The following is a 16792-nucleotide window of genomic DNA, read 5'->3' as shown; positions in this document are numbered from 1 at the left end:
CCGAGAACACAGCACAGTGAGTTCCAAGGTGCCCCTTGTACCAGCTGGAGACAGGCTGTTAGTGCCAGCCCAGGGCTCCTGTGCGCCAGGGGGGAGGAAGCAGGCACATGGCAGGCAGGATGCTGGGGCCACCCACCTGCTCACCCTGGGCCCAGCCCTGAGCATGTGGGGGTCCCGGACTCTTGCAGCTGATCCAGACGGAGCTGGAGGAGCCGGGGGAGCACAGCCCGGGCCAGGGCAGCCTGCGCTTCTGCAAGCCGCCCCCGGAGCTCAAGGGGCCCGATGGGATCCACATGGTGCACGGCAGCACGGGCACACTGCTGGCCACCGACCTCAACAGCCTGCCCGAGGACGACCAGAAGGGCCTGGGCCGCTCCCTGGAGACGCTGACGGCGGCCGAGGCCAGTGCCTTCGAGCGCAACGCCCGCACCGAGTCCGCCAAATCCACGCCCCTGCACAAGCTTCGAGATGTGATCATGGAGAGCCCCCTGGAGATCACAGAGCTGTGACCAGATGGGGGAGCCTCGCACGTGTGAGCGGACCCCTCCAGCCGACCCTGGCTCACGACCTTGGTCGGTCAAGTGGTGGCAGCCTGCTGTCTGCAGCTCCGGTTCCACTTCCGCCAGGCACTCATTCAGCATCTGACCTCTACCTTCATAAGATTTGTTATTTTTTTAAGAAAACCAAACCAGAATGTTAAGTGTCCAAGGATAAGGTAAGGAGCATCCCTGGGGGACGAATTTGAAAACCAACTCAGCCCAGGCTGAACTGAGAGGCCAGGCAGACCCTTCCCCTCTCCACCCCTCCCAGCCCCAGCCTGGCCTTGACTCAGACTTCCGTTCGTCTCACCGCGTCTCTGCCACGTCCGACTGGACACCCAGGTGGGGCAGTGACCCTGTCCCCCACCTGGACAAGGTTATTATCCACGAACCACGTTCTCTCCATTTCACTGGCTTCCCAAATGTACTGGCTCAAAAGGAGAAATGACTGATGTTCCCTTGGTTTTGAATGTAGAGTGTTCGTGTGTATTCCTTTTTAAATTAAGTTATTCCCTCAATATGCCCCCCTTGGTTTGTTTTACTGGTACTCACTGAACGTTTCTGGAATGGTCTGAATTTTAAAAAGAAAAGCAACTCACAGGAACTGGCACTTGTTCTGGTCAACAACGGCGTGGCTGGCGAGGGGGGTGAGGGAGAAGGGCACGGCGGCTCTGGGCCCCCCTGGGCGCCCCCAGCCTAGGACCTCAGGGCAGACAGGTGGCACTTGACCCACTTTGCTTTCCCTGATCAAGAGGTGCCACGGGACTGCTGAGCACGGCCTTAGAGAGCTAATCAGAAACCACGCTTCTGGCTGAGGTATCACAGAAATATCAGATCTGATTGACAGACTTTATTGTTAAATCACAGAAACTTTAGTGCAAAACAAAAAATCATTAAGTCCATTTAATGGCAACTGCAGGTCTTACTGTCCCGACAACCAGAAGGGAACAGGAGAGTCAGCACGGGGGAGGGGAGGCGGCGGGCAGCAGCCAAGGTCCTGAACAGCACGCCCAACAGGAAGCCTAGGACCCGGCCATTCACGCTCATTTCCAGGTCAAAGGCGACATCCACAACACGGGTCAGGGCTGTGCTGCACAGAGCGGCATGAGGTGGCCACCACGGCCCGTGTGTCTACTCACAAAGCCACGGGCAGAGGACCCCACACTGAGCTACGCAGGTTGCATTCAAGCAGATTTCCCCCTCCCACCCAAACCCACAGGACCACACAAGACACCACCAGGAAAGACCGGAAAGCTGGACCAAAGGTTGGCCCAGGGTCAGCAAACCCAAGCCTCACCCAGGTCTCCTGAGCAGCCGCTTCCAAAATCCCTATTCCAGTGCAAACCACAGAGCAAAAAGCCTAATTATTTGGAGCTCTAATCTTTCATACAAAGCAGCCTTTGTTCTGCTTTTTTGTCTAGCAACCAGAAGCCCGGGAGGTGTCCTCCTCAGTGTAGGCAGAGGCTCCAGAAGCCAGCGCCGAGCCCGGCCAAGAGGACGGATGGCTTTCAGTGAAGCGGCTCTGGCTGCTGCCAGCAGCGAGCCCCCGCCTCCTCCAGGCAACCACATGCAAGGGCAGCTCAGAGGCCTCCAGGGTGCAGGACGAAAAGGACACGGAAGCACTATGGCAGGGGCGGGCTGGGCGCCTCCCGCGCTCGCAGCAATGTTAACTAAGGGAGATGAGATGAGAAACAGCGTGAGGGGAGGGGGGCCTATTTTTATAACAAGGTCGATAGATCTGTGTTCATTCCCCGACATACAAGTAGGAGCAGATGCTGTGGTTTCTCCAAGATGGAGCATTCTTTCTAGTTCCACACGTGACGTTTGCAATGCTCGATGGCCTGACAGGAGAGAGAAAACTGGGTTAATCTTCAGGTGACAACTCCACTTCTGGCCCGTTCAGGCATCAGACATCGCCCCCACATGGAGCCTGTTCGTCTTGTCTAGGTCAGGTGGGAGGCACCAGACACAGGAGGCCCAGGACAGCAGCACATTTAAAACCTGGGGAGCACGTGCTTGCACATGAGCACCCAGGCAGTAGGGCCAGGACCCCTGCGTCCAGCCGCACACGCCGAGGCCCCAGCATCGGCTGGCAGGCTGTGCCCGAGGCCCCCAAGGCAGAACTCCCATGAGTCAGAGATTCACACCAGCTCAGGCCTTGAGAAATGGACCAGGACAGCAGCGGGCCTGTCCTGCCAATGACCCAGCTATGGCCTGGCTGGAGGAAGGAATTAGACACGGCCATACGGGGCCTCACCACCCCTCTGTGTAGCAGCCCCAAGTGATGCAACTTCCCCCAACTGGAGGAACTCTCACGAGGAAGAAAGAATTGCACAAAAGAATATTAAGCAACAGCGGCTGGTCCAAACATCTCCACCCAGGAAAACGGCGGGTGTAAGTCACCCAACCTGGCTACCCAGCCAGGATGGTGCCACGGCACCCTGGGGCTGTCAGGCAGGGGCCAACTCTCAGGGCCTTTCTAAACAGCTCTGCTCGACCTTGGGTGAAGACTCAGGCCTGGCTCCAGCCAGGGCAAAAGTGACTCTCGAGGGGCACGAGGACTTACGCAAGGAATGGGGCAATGAACCCAAACAGGCCTTGTGCAATCCCTGGGGGGACCGCGTGCAAATCTGACCCTCTCATAAGGAACTGGGGGCGAAGGAAGAGAGCCGGAACAAAAGCAGCATTAAAGAATAGCTACCCCTTCCCTCCCGAGACAGGAACACAGCCCTGCCTGGACTGGGAAGCCAGGAGTAAGCCTAATGCCCCTCTCGGCCTCAGTTTTCTCAGTAACAAAGACAAAGCAGGCTTCCCATCGCTGTCGCCCGGCCAGGCAGGCCTGCGGAGCAGGTGCTGAGCTACTCACGTTGCACGAGGCCGCTGTCTCCACGTTCTGGCACCAGTAGCTTGGGCCCCAGACACACTTCTCCGTTCCCAAAAGAGGCTTACCGGCCCTGGGGCAGACTCCAACTTTCTATACGAGGAAAAGGAGCACAAAAGGGGAAGAATTAGAGCTGACTAACCAACCCTTTACAGACCTGAAACGATCAGCTTCTAGAAGGAGCGAGAACCAGAGCTCCGCTGTGCACTTTCAAAAAACACCAGGGTTACCAAGCGGTGGGCCTAGAGTAGGGGTGTTGAACTCAATCAGAGAAGGGGCCAAAATCTAAAATCCAGCCTAAATCGCGGGCCGAATGGTTTACTGAAGAGTCATAAACTGTCATTGTGATGGAAACGCAGTGGAGTGCAGTGATGACAGCACGGTGCGGGCCACATTGCAAGGCCTGGCAGGATGGATTTGGCCCGCGGGCCTTGTGTTTGACACATGTGGCCTAGAGCCTGGTTCTCCCGCTTCTTGGCTTTCTCCCGCCCCATCCCAGAGCCGCTGCCCACGGCCCACACAGCACCCCAGGCTGCGTGCCCCCAAACACACGCTCAGCGCTCACCGAGCACACGTAGGACGGCTCCATCACCTCCACCAGGATCTCAATCAGCATGGGCTCGTACTCCGTCACAAACTGGTCACACTGATAAGCAAGCAGGGACATGGGTCCAGGTCAGGGTGTGCCCAGAAGAGTGGGAGCAAAAATGGCGGGAGCTGGGCATGCTCTTCCCCAAGATTTCTAGCCCACTGGCCCCAGGGCTTCCTCCCCAGAGCCCCACCCACACACGGCCTCATTTGCTTGTTATTTCCCCCAGGGGCTCCATGTGAGCCAACGGACTGCCTCTGAGAAAAGGCCACTGGGCTCCATGTATCCAGGCAGAAATGGCTTCAACACTTCAGTCCAGGGCACGCCCAGCCCTGCATTGCCCAGGCAGGTGGGATTCGGGCAGAACTGCCCGGGGCATACCTGATTCTTGTACGGGTCAGGCAGGAAGCTGCAGCCTTTCTCAAGAGCAGCCAGGATCTCCTCCTTGGTGCTGTTTTTCTCCAGGTTGTCGTCCAAATAGCCAACCAGCTTTTTGCACACCTCACAGAAGGCCCCGTCCTTTTGCTGAGTCACATGTGCTGTGCAAGAGAGCACAGGCTCAGTGCCGGCAGGACCCCCCCCCCCCCCAAACCCCCGAGGGGCCGGCCAGCCTCACTCCCACTGGGCTCACCGGTCAGTGCGGGCAGCCCCTGCTTGGTGCAGAGCTGGAGCATGCTGCACACCAGCTCGGGGCTCGCCTCCTGCAGGAGGATCGACAGGATGGAGCGGCCGTAAGTGTCCACCACCTCTTGGCACTCTTCAGACAGGGACTTGGGCAGTTTGGAGCACACTTTATCGAAAGCGTGAATTATTTCCTCCTGAAACACAAGAGGGTCACGTGGGAAGATGGAAGGCTGGGTAGGGGTGGGAGAGATTCTGAAAATGCGAACATGACTAGGGAACCAGTCAACAGCAAATGCCGCTCCTCCTGCATAAGACAAGAGCTACAGAGCAGGGCAGAGTGGCCTCCGCCAGCCACAGCCCCGAGGACCCACGAGTGGGAAGTGGTGATAGATTCCCCGGCTGGTGCCCAGACCAGCAAGGACCAAGCCCACCTATTTCTGCTGGGGTCTCCCACTGGGCCATTCTAGCCCCAGGGACTCAGGAGCGCGCCTCCCTCTGCCAGGAGGGCAGCATTCCGGAAGCCCACATACCTCCGTCTTGTTGCTGTCGATCATCTTGACCAACTCTTTCACCACGTATTCACACATCTCACACAAAACATCTTCCTTCGCCTGCACCAGGCCCTTCTGTGGAGGTAAGAGAACATGTGAATGCGGAGACCTCACCTCAGCACGTGGTCCCGCTCCTCTGAAGGAGGGGACTCAGAGGCAAGGACAGGTTAATATCACAAAGCGCCACTTCCCTGAGTCACCAGGAAGTGCGGCTTCCTCCCAGCATCTCAGGTCCATCCCTCTTGTTTCTATGAAGCAGGAGACCCATCCCTTTCGCCAATCCTTCACCCCCCTCCTCCCGCCACAACCCCCCCCCCCCCAACCTGGAATTTACACTTCAGTTAAAATGTTCAGGAACCCATACTTCAGTGAAAGCGGTGAACTGTCCTCCCACCCCAATGAGCTGTCCCCCCTTGTGATGCTGTGTTTGGTTACAATTATTTCATCAGTCAGCTTTCGTCCTGGGAGTGGACGGGGCAAAAACAAAGAGCTCGCTACTAACAAGCCAGTTTTAAACACATTTCACGTCTGCTCTTGAATTTCAAGTCTCAGTGACACCTGAAACTGCTTTTCAGGAGTCTGCCTCTATTAAGGCAACATTGCTGAACAGGACTTTCTGTGACAATAGAAACATTTTCCATCCCTGCCAGATATAGCAGTCACCAGCCACTCTCTACTGAGCACCTGCATTTTCTTTTTAAATCCTTACCCCATCAATAAAGACTTAAAAAAAAAAAAAAAATCCTTATCCAAAAACATGCTTAGAGGGAGGGAGGGAGAAAGAGGGGGAAGATTGACCCATTGCCTCCCACACACACCCTGACTGGGATCAAACTTGCAACCAGGGTATGTGCCCTAACCGGGAATCAAACCTGCAACCCTTTGGTACATGGACAACACTTACACAGAGCTTCACCAAGCAGGGCCTGAATTTTTTTTTAATTTTAATTTAATTTAAATTTAAGTGCTATGACTAGGTTACAAACTGTAACTCTCCCTTTTCTCTGGCCATTAATCTGTCAGCCAGGTGGGCAAAGGCCTCCGAGCATCTCCACACCTTAACCCTTCCTGTAGGCCACACGCTGCACCTGCTGAGGGAGGAGGAGAGGGAGGCAGCGCAGCCAAAGGAGAATGACGTGGGAAGTTCTGGAACAAGAAGTATGTGCATGTGCCACATGGTAAGATATCACGTGGCTGGGCCCCCAAGCAGCAGACCTTCCCCACAGGCCACATGCATCTATTAAAAAAAAAAAAAAAAAGTTTTCCCTAAGTGGGAGCCCTGACCAACTTTAAAATCATTTTTCTTGAGAATTTTCAGGTGAAAATATTCAAGAACACCCGAATTGTGAGGAATATATCTATTTTTATAATATTCATTGCCAATTGATTTAAATTCCAAATATCGTGGCGTGAGGGATGGTTACGTTTTGGACGCGGGGCAGTTAACTAAGAACTAGACTGCAGGCGCCATAAACACAAGGACAGTTTTGTTCACCACTGTAGGTGGGCTGTTCTAGGCTCCATCTCTCAAGCACTGCCTGACCCATAAGACGAGCTGAATATAAACTGCTTATGGAATAAAGGCGGCTTGTCACCAAGTGAAACAAAGCAGATGCCCGGGTGGCAGATAGCACCGGAGAGGCTGTGAGGGTCTGGGAACAGCAAGTCTGTACTCTGGCTGCCGTGGGGGAGGCCAGAGCACATCCTAAGAGAGTCAGGCTGGAGCGGGCACAGGAAAAGGACCTGAATGACGTGCTAGAATGTAGACTCGATCCCGTGAGCGCTGGGGCTGATAACCACGGCAATAAATGTACTCAATACGGCGCTGGCCAAGACCAAACAGGAACACCAGGTACCTTAATGGGCTCCACCAGTTCCAGGGCAGGGATGACGTCCTCTGAGACCACTTTGGCAGGGACCAGAGGCTGCATGGGCACCTCCTGCTCACAGAACCCGACCAGGGCACAGATGTCCTTGGGTTGCTAAAGAGAGCGCAGAAAAGGCAGTCAGACACAGCCTGCACCCACCGCCCGAGTCCCACTCGCTATGCTCAAAGGTCAGGTGCCAAAGGAGCACCCTGGTCCCAATGTCAAGGGCCGATGCCTAAAACTTCCTCATTAAATCCAAAGGAGCGTGTGCAAATGCTGACGGACCCGCCTCACTGGGGGAGGAGGCCACACCCAGCCCCGGGGAGGTCAGACAGAGCGCTGTCCCTGCCACAACCAGGGAAGCAAGACCCCACCCCCGAGGTTACGGTGATCGGTCATCCCCGCGGACATGGCCTGCTCTAGAGCCTCTTTCCAGCTGAGCTCAGTGGGAAGTAAGCTCTATGTTCTTTCTGGAGGAGGAACTATAATGCTCACAAATGTGTTAGAAATAAAACCACACCGGTCATCAATGGCAGGACCATTTACAATGGTGCACTAAGGGGAAATGTTAGCTTTTCAAAGCACCACATCCTATGTGCACAATTACACAGACACAGTTCACCGAGAACCCAGCCCCCAAATAATGAATCCTTCAAGTCACCAGATTGATCCCTTTTCCCAACCAGACACCAAGCCACAGAGAACTAGAGAGTGTGGACAACATCTTGACCACTTCACTGTACGATGGCCAAGAGCAAGGAAAGTATACATAGTGTGTATACTTTGTAAACCAAATGCCACCAGTTACTACTCTGGGCCTGGTGGCATTTGCCTCCCACCACCAAACCAGAGGGAGTAGGATTGCTAACAGTGAGGCCCAGGAAGGGAAGAGAGCTGGATCGTGGTTATGGTTCACCTTGTGAATAAATTAAGGGCGGGGGCATCTGAAAGTGTATCTGAAGTATCCTGTCTGTGGCACACTTTAAGAATGGGGGGAAAGTCCGGCCAGCGTGGCTCAGTGGTTGAGCGCTGACCTATGAACCAGGAGGTCACATGCCTGGGTTGCAAGCTCCATCCCCAATGTGGGGCATGCAGGAGGCAGCCAATCAGTGATTCACTTCATTGATATGTCTCTCCCTCCCTCTCCCTTCCTCTCTAAAACCAATAAAAATGTATTTGAAATAACAAATAAGTAAATAAATAAAAGAATGGGGGAGGGGGGAACAATGTGGCCAAAGATAGAGCAAACTTTTTAGAAAACAGACAAAAAGCCCAGTTGGTGTTGCTCAGTGGTTGAGCGTCGACCTACAAACCAGGAGGTCACGGCACATGTCTGGACTGCAGGCTCAATTCTCAGTGTGGGGTGTGCAGAAGGCAGCTCTCTCTCTCTCTCCCTCCCTCTCTCTTCTCTGAAATCTATTTTAAAAATATAAAGATTCAGGCGGGCTGCTTTGTCTCAAATCAGCTTTGTTCCATGAGGCCTATGTGAAAATTCAGATATTTCAGCCAAATTTCCTACTAGACTTTAAAAAAAACCTTTGAAAAATCTTCAGTTCCAGTGTTCAAAAGGAGGCAATGCTCAGTACAGCCCCAAACGGGCACCTGGCTCCATGGTCTGATGACTCAGTGTCCCCCACTCTATGCCACGCAGCCTAGCTCACAGGCCGTCTGCGGTGGCTCCTGGGTCTGCAGGACCTCATCCCAGACAGACAGAAGCCGCAACCAAGAGACTGTCTCCGCGCTCAGATCCAGCAGCCGGACAGCCTGCTCACTGTCTGCAATGGATGTGTTCACGCGGGAGCAGCACTTCCGGGGCATGGAAAATGGGAGGAGGACATGCTGTGCTCCAGCCATGACAGAAACAAGGCCTACGGTGCAGGAAGCTGCGGCATCTTGGGGACCACCCCTGGGTCCCCATCATTACTGGTGGCCTGGCATTTGGCCATTGGGCACTGATTTGGCCCAGGGTGCGTGGCTCCTGAAGGAGAGATGGAACCCCCGCCACTTCAAGTGCTGAGTTTCAGGGAAGAGATGCAGAAGCTCCCTGCCAGCCTGTCCACCCAGAGAGGGCCCCTGCCTTCCAGTCTCTCCCTGGATCTGCCACAGGGGATCATGCATACAAAAGGGATGAGCGAGAGAGCTACAAGCAGCAGCCAACCACTACTCCAAGCAAATCCCCATCACATACCTGATCCTGCTGTTGAATAAAAAAACAGGAAATCGGAGATAAAATAAGAGAAAGGAAAGGACACAACAGTTAAGAAAAAATTTAAACAATGATCAAGCAGTTAATGAGGTTTAGGATATCACCAGAAGTTTAGGGGAACCATCCTTCAGTCACACATCAGCCCCCACCTTGTTCCTACTACTGAGCGCACACTGGGCCCTACCAACTCCTCTGGCCCTCCTTACTGGACAGGTCACTCTCCCAGCTTGTGTGTGCACCGACCCATGTCCCTAACCTCTGGCCCTCCTACTGGACAGATCACTCCCCCAGCTTGTGTGTGCACCGTCCTACCTTGTCCCTAACACAACAAATCAAGTTCACTGGGCAGCAGGACCCCAGAAAATGCACATTATGAAGCGCACTCATCCCAGAAGCCTAACCCCACACCTGCAGGGCCCTCCCCTCAGGTTGGTGATGAGCAGCAAAATGGAACAAGACACAGGGCCGCCCAACTTAGGGCAGTGTGTTATACATACACCTGGAGGCGTGAGGGACTGAGCCACGCTCTCCACTGCCCAGGTCTCCCAACGATCTACCCGCAGTGGCCACAGGCCAGACTGGAGGGCTGGTTTGACACTATCAAAAGCCTTGCACTTTGCTTCACATTTCAGTTTTAATGACCTATTCTAGGAAAAACAGAGATTTGGCTGCTCGTCAAGCCTTTTATCCCAAGGGCAAACCTGCAAACAATCCAAACACCCAGCCACAGGGGACTGGGTATATAAATGACCTTTAGTCGCACAGTGAAATATTATGCAACCACTTAAAAACCATTTGTACAAAATATTTAATGACCAATATAATTTTAGATTAAAAATGCAAACTGCCAAAACCGGTTTGGCTCAGTGGATAGAGCGTCGGCCTGTGGACTGAAAGGTCCCGGGTTCGATTCCGGTCAAGGGCATGTACCTTGGTTGTGGGCACATCTCCAGTAGGGGATGTGCAGGAGGCCAACTGATTGATGTTTCTAACTCTAGCCCTCTCCCTTCTCTGTAAAAAAATCAGTAAAATATATATTTTTTTAAATCCAAACTACAAAATTTGTAGAATATAAAGTATGACCCCACTGATGTTTTCTTAAACCGCAAATGATTTTCAATTTGGGAAGTATTATCCTATTTTCAAAGAACGTATATGCAGCATAATTTTTACAATGAGAAACGTTTTTTAGTTAGCTATGAGGAAGCACTAATCAGATCAAGTCACACCAAAGGCTTACTTTTTCCCACTCTCGCTGCTGCCTTTGTAAGCTGCCGTAGAACAAGGTGCAGTGTGAGTAATAACCCCAAATAACCTCTACTGTGACTGGATGGAGTCTGCGTGGTTAGAGCAGGACCAGAGTACATCTTTTATGTTTTGCGAGCATTAAGATCTCAACTACTCAACTTTGCTGCTGTAGCACAAAATAGGCATTGCTACCGGGTCTAGTAATAATTAATGTCGTTTTAAAACATTCGTTTAAAATCTTGCTTGGCATTGACTTGTATTGACATAACCTTCAAACACGTGGTATCTACAGAACGTGTGAAGTGCAATTAACAAGTTTTGCTTGAAAAAGTTTGTGTTTGGTTTGGTTTTTGTTGCAAAACTAGGGCTAAGAAGATGGCGGATGAAGAGCATATTCGGCACTGCATGCTTTACGAGTTCCAATTAGGAAGAAAAGCAAGTGAGGCTGCAAAAAACATCTGTAGTGCTCTTGGTCAAGATGCAGTTAGCGCCAGAAAATGCCAGCGTTGGTTTGAGAAATTTCGCGAGGGAAATTTTTCGTTAGATGACAAGAGTGGTCGAGGCCGTGTGTCCAATTTTGATCAAGAAGCTCTTCAAGCTCTTTGGGTGCAAAATCCTCAAATTACCCAACAAGAGCTTGCGACAACTTTAAATTGTTCACAAAAAACAATTTCCAATCAATTGCGTGCACTTGGCAAAGTCCAAAAGTTTGGAAAATGGGTTCCTCATGAGTTGACCGACAACAACCGTAATCAAAGAGTCACAATTTGCAGTTCGCTCCTCTCTCGTCAAAACCGTTTGCCGTTTTTAGAGCAAATTGTTACCGGAGATGAAAAATGGGTGCTGTATGTTAATTTGAAAAGGCGGCCTCAATGGTTGGACAAAAATGAGGCTCCGCAGCCCACGCCAAAACCTGACTTGCATGCGAAAAAAGTGATGTTGTGTGTTTGGTGGAATTTTAAAGGAATTCTTCATTATGAACTTTTACCATCTAACCAAACCATTACAAGTGCAGTGTATAGTGCCCAATTGGAAAGGTTAGCTCAAGCTTTAAGAGAAAAAGAACCCGCGCCGATTAATCGGAAGGGTGTAATTCTTCACCACGATAACGCATGACCGCATACTGCAAGAATCACTGCTGAAAAACTGCGCCAGTTGGAATGGGAAGTTCTCCCTCAACCTGCACATTCTCCTGATATTGCCCCTTCCGATTACCATTTGTTTCGTTCTTTGCAAAACTTTCTTCTTGGAAAAAAATTTAATAATGAAGAATGCCTCAAAAATGCATTGACCGAATTTTTTGCATCAAAATCACAAGAATTATACAACAGAGGGATTAAAATGCTTCCTGAGTGTTGGGCACAAGTAGAAAACAACGGCAACTATATTGTTGATTAAATTTTGTTGTATTGTTTAAATAAATTCGATTTAAAAAAGTATTAGAAAACGGCATTAATTATCACTAGACCTAATATGTTCCAATAAAACTACCCAACAGTCCCTGGTTAGAGAATAAACTCAAGGACTATAGGCCAATCTCAACTCATCAGAAGCAAGCATGACAGAATGGAAAAAGTGCAACCCACCCCTCCATCCCTCCAGGCTAGGCCTCAGGAGGCCAGAGCATGTTGCCAAAGGAATGATGCTCAGGCCATACTGCTCCGTGCCAGTTTTCTGCATGAAGCTGGTAGCTGATGATACCTCCTAGCTCGGATCATGAAGGGATGCCACTACCACCTGGATACATCAGAGGCAAGTGTGAGCGCTAAGAGGCTGCAGAGTGCAGGACCGGCGCTAAGAGGCTGCAGCACAGCGGTTCTCAGGCCTGGCCTAGCTACAGAGCAGACCATGCTCATGAGGCCAAGGGGGAAAGCCAAATGCTGGAAATCTGATGGGCAGCTCACACGGGCACAGCACATGAACATTCACTAGGTGAGGTGGCCAGGGCAGAGGTGAGGGTGGGCAAGCTAGGAAAGGGGAAGGGAGATAGTGAGCTGCAGGTGGAGAGTCAGCTGGTCACAAAGGGCTCATTTTATCCCAGGTTAGGTCTCAAAGGTAAACAAAGGAAACTAAACTATATACTTTTCAAAATTCCTGGAAATCACAAAGTTCGAGATAAAGAAAAATGCTAAGGAGGAACGGGACTGCCACCTACCATGTGCATCATCATCTGGATAACGATGTCAGAGTACTGGTCCACATAGTTCTTGCACTGGGGACAGAGAAACACACAGTTAGTGAAATCACCACTACAACACACCACCAATCAGCATTTCCAACCCAAAGTCGAGTCTTGTACATGTCTGCTCTGGGAAAGCTTTATTAAGATGAAAGTGGCAATGTGGTTAATCTCTACCTTACAGGACGTGTGCAAACGGTGCTTTGGAAAGGTTTGCCAAAGGCCCCTGGAGATGAGGCCTTCCAGTCTCCTTTCTGCCCCAAACTTGCCCCAAAATCACAGAGTAGCAACTTATGAGTGTTGGGAATCAGAGGTTTCTTTTCAGATCCTTCCCCACATTCTTGGACAGAATTAAAAACTGAAACCCAGCAGAACCAAGTTATGATGATTTTCAACTTGCCTCTTTACACACGTAGGCATTTCCTGCAGACCTGAGAGAATAGGTCCTAACTGGAGAGTTTCCGCAGGGAGAAAAGCAGGACAGCTCTCCATACTGGAGAAGCCCATGTGCACAGATCCTGCAATGGGGCTAAGGTTCCAGGCTTACAAGACAGCAAGCCATCGGAGGGAGCCTCGCCTCCAGAAGGCTGCCCTGGACCCCGGACCCATGTCGTCATTACAACAGCTCCCTGCTCCTGCCCAGCAGAGGCTTTTTGCTTGTCAGGTATTAACCTAGCACTTTGGTTTTGCACACCAATCTCTTGAGTGTGGTTAATGTGAACAGGGTCCAAGAAATAAAGCCCCCTGAGGGGCTAACAAAATGAGTTTCTGAGCCCACAGGACTAACATTCTCAGGGTAAGGAGGGCATCCAGCTGAACCTCCTGCAAGCCACCTGCGGAACTTCCCACAGATATCAACCCTGCTGGCTGTGGGAGAGCACACTTAGGATTAACATGCTACAGCCAGGCTTTTAGAAACAGGGCTGGAAGTGGTTCCAGTGTGTTCTTACATACATGATTACTGGGAGAAAAAGAAATCTTCACCAAAGTCTCTCCTTCCACGAGTTCTATTACATATACAAAGGCAATTACCAACCGTGTGTAAGTGCCCACCACCTGTTCCAGTGCCTTCTGGTTGGAAGGAATGGGACTTGTCTGAACAATCTTGTCCTCAGAGCTCCTAAGATGAACTCTAAATGGCACCCCAGGAAGTGAAGTTTCCAGGGTCCCCACTCCCGTCTCCAGAGCCCACAGAGACCAGGCTCACCATGTCGGCCATGCCAGGCCCCAAGAGGTCACACTTCTCCCGGGTGTGTTCCACCAAGGCCTGCACAAAGGTGGAGTTGGTCCTCACAGAATTCTGGATGTCGGTCACCATCTGGATGCAGTCCTGGCAAACATCCCCGCCAGCCTACAGAGACGGGGAGGGGAGGCTGTCAGCCACGCGCTCCTGTAGTCACTAAGAGGATTCTAATTCCTAGGAAAAGGGCCTCCCGTGCTCACACATCAGCACCGGATGGGACTCTGGGCGGTGAACAGTGTGTTTTCACAGGCTCTGAAACTGTCCACAGTTTAAAAATCAACTGGGCAGTGATTTAGTATAACTTAATAGGGAGGGGGGAAATGGTTGCATATTTTAAAAACCCTGTTTTTTTATTGAGCTTATTGTAAATATCCAGGTTCTTCAGCAACTGCATGGCACAACCATTCCCAGGCCCGCTGCTGCCCAAGCCCCCAGATCAGAAGCACACACACTCGTCTAATCCAATCCGAATGGAGCCCGAAGCGAGCGCTGCCTTACCTTCGGCCGGGACTCGTGGTGGGGGCCGCCCTGAGGGTAGAGGAGGAGGGGGATGTTGGCCATGAAGGGCGCCACCATCTCAGTCATGTCCAGTTCTGGGATCTTATTGGACTCGAGCTGCTTCTGGTGATTGAGCTCTGCCAGGTGCTTCTGAAGAGACTCGCAGAGACTGAGCGCGGAGCACACCTCCTCGGGTTGGCTCTGGTGGGGAAGGAAGTCCAGCTGGAAACACTCTCCCACCTGGTGCCTTTCAATGAGTCCCTTCCTTCTCTCTTAGCGGGCCTCATGCACGCACACACAGTTCACAGGCACCTCACACTCAACCGCCAACCCACTCCCCATCCATCTATAGTTCAGCCATGGCTTAAGCACCATTCTCCCTGCAGTTCAAGCCAGAAACCTGAAGACATCCCCTCCCTCCATCAATAAGTCTAGTCCATTCATCCTCTAAAAGCTATGCATCTGTCCATCGCCACTGCCCCCAGCACATCTGACGCCGGACTGTTCTGCCAGCTTTCCCTCTTTCAGCTCCAACGGCGGGAGATCTAACCAAACCCTCTCAAAAAGGTACCTGTCATCATGGCGCCCCCTGCTGTGACCCAGGGACTTCCTGCTGCACGTGGTCCCACCTTGGGACAACGGTCCTCTGTCTTTTAAGCCCCTCCTCTTTGCTGGGGTCTTTCCAAATTCCTTGCTCACTGCTGAAAACCCAACCTCTGGCACATGGCTCACACACAGCAGATACTTAACAAATGAACACTGAGCTTCCTTGTAGCTGAACCCACAAGTGAATTCCCTGACTTACTCCTTAGGACACAAATGACAGAAATGAAATGAACTGCTTGCTCCTAAGATCCCACAGGAGTTATCAAATCAGCACGGAGCGGGGTATGCCAGTTCACCCCCCTTCAGTAGGTCTGTAAGCCCCACTTCCTGTCCCCACCCGCCCCTGGAAGCTACAGGCCGAGTGTGCCGCCGGGCGAGGGCCGTTCTGGATGTCAGAACTGGAGTCAAGACACTGAGGCAGCCCACGGGTACGAATGGACTTGCCACTCTAATCCCTCTCTCCTGGTCCGGTGCTTCCCTGGGCCCCAGCACCGCCTGAGGAAGACCTGTCCTCCAGCACGTACCATCTGCCCTTTAATCATGTCCAGGATGACCGGGAGGTAGGTGTCCACCATCTCCTTGCATGAGGCCGACAGGTCCGGCTTAGGAAGCCAGTCACAGGTCTTCTCCAGGTACACGAGGATCTCTTGCTGGAGGACACAGGCAAGGGCAGGTCAGCGTGCACTTTTCTACACACGGGCTGAGAGCAAGAGGCCCTCGACAGCTCCCGGAAGAGTGACAGCTGGAAGCAGCAACCCTCAGGGAAGGGGACCTGGGAGCCGGGGGGTGGGAGCCATGGCTCATCACGTCAATGGGGCAAGAAGCAGATCCTCAGGCTGCAGTCTCACAGGCACAGAGAGCAGACAGCCAGACGGACCCAAAGGTTAACAGCATGCGACACAAAATCCCAATGGACTTGGGCACTGAACGCCTGGGGGTACGGGAGCAAGCTAGGGCCCACGGCCTGGGCTTGTACGGCCTTTTACATTTTTCAAAGATTGGGGGGCGAGTGGAAGAACTATGCCAGAAGCAGTATGTGGCCCACCTGACTTAATTAGATCCTGCCTGAACCTAGACCATTCCATGGTAGACACTCCCCTCCCCTCCCAAGTCACAGCTTCGAAGTGACCAATCGTGTGGCCACCAGGCAAGCAGTCAGTCACACACACATATGGCACTTACCTCAGTGGCATTTTCTTTCAACATGTTGTCAGCTGCAGTGATGACATCTTTGCATACGTCGCAGGGAAGGGATTTCTAAGAGGAGAGAACACGAGGGAGAGATCTGTATTTGTAGGACATAACTCGCACCACACACAGCTGAAAATAGAGACGTGACCATGGCCATCTGACACACAGGCACATCCTGGTTCCCAACCTGAACGTTGTTTGGATGAAAAAAAGGCAATTAGATTATAGCTGGAAATAAAATCTTAAATATCTACTAAAGTTCTAGGGTCTGAATCAGTGACCCAAACAGGCAGCTGAGAGAGGCAGAGAAAGAAAACATAAAAAAGGCCTGAAAAGCTTATTAGCATCTAGATTTTGAGTGAGTGGCCAGGATGAAAGCCATCCTCATGTGCCCAGTTCTGGGGACGGGGCTGGGAACCTGCTGGTCCCTTGCTGGGTGGTGAGGGGGGCCCTGCAAAAAGGCCTGGAGGGCAGCAGGGAGCATAGAGCGTGGACATGGGAGGACCTCGTCCAATCTGTCACCAAGAGACGGGGTGACCTTGGGGGAATGGAACCTCTCCGGTCCATTC

The 16792-nt window shown here is 52.0% G+C and overlaps 2 protein-coding genes across 7 annotated transcripts in view; one reads left to right on the top strand and one right to left on the bottom strand.

The window, feature by feature from the left end:
* Positions 1–1057, top strand: part of CDH23 (cadherin related 23) — a 387029-nt gene extending 385972 nt beyond the window's left edge. The window contains exon 70 of the mRNA XM_036438196.2: positions 189–1057. Within this exon, the coding sequence (XP_036294089.1) occupies positions 189–509 (321 nt within the window). The 3' untranslated portion in view covers positions 510–1057. The remainder of the gene's footprint in view (positions 1–188) is intronic.
* Positions 1058–1374: 317 nt separating this feature from the next.
* LOC118719129 (prosaposin) overlaps positions 1375–16792 on the bottom strand; it is a 32936-nt gene continuing 17518 nt past the window's right edge. The window contains exons 3-15 of one of the 6 annotated variants that reach the window (XM_036438202.2): positions 16215–16289; positions 15557–15682; positions 14427–14627; positions 13893–14036; positions 12662–12718; positions 9241–9249; positions 7041–7166; positions 5164–5259; positions 4641–4827; positions 4391–4548; positions 3986–4066; positions 3406–3513; positions 1375–2380 (exon numbers count right to left, since the gene is read on the bottom strand). In XM_036438202.2, the coding sequence (XP_036294095.1) occupies positions 2345–2380; positions 3406–3513; positions 3986–4066; positions 4391–4548; positions 4641–4827; positions 5164–5259; positions 7041–7166; positions 9241–9249; positions 12662–12718; positions 13893–14036; positions 14427–14627; positions 15557–15682; positions 16215–16289 (1404 nt within the window). In that variant the 3' untranslated portion in view covers positions 1375–2344. The remainder of the gene's footprint in view (positions 2381–3405; positions 3514–3985; positions 4067–4390; positions 4549–4640; positions 4828–5163; positions 5260–7040; positions 7167–9240; positions 9250–12661; positions 12719–13892; positions 14037–14426; positions 14628–15556; positions 15683–16214; positions 16290–16792) is intronic. The other 5 variants (XM_036438203.2, XM_045581751.1, XM_045581752.1 and 2 more) reach the window with 5 other exon arrangements.

The sequence above is a fragment of the Pipistrellus kuhlii genome, unplaced genomic scaffold, assembly GCF_014108245.1.
Source record: "Pipistrellus kuhlii isolate mPipKuh1 unplaced genomic scaffold, mPipKuh1.p scaffold_m20_p_15, whole genome shotgun sequence".
NCBI lineage: Eukaryota > Metazoa > Chordata > Mammalia > Chiroptera > Vespertilionidae > Pipistrellus > Pipistrellus kuhlii.
This window is presented reverse-complemented; position numbering and strand designations above follow the sequence as displayed.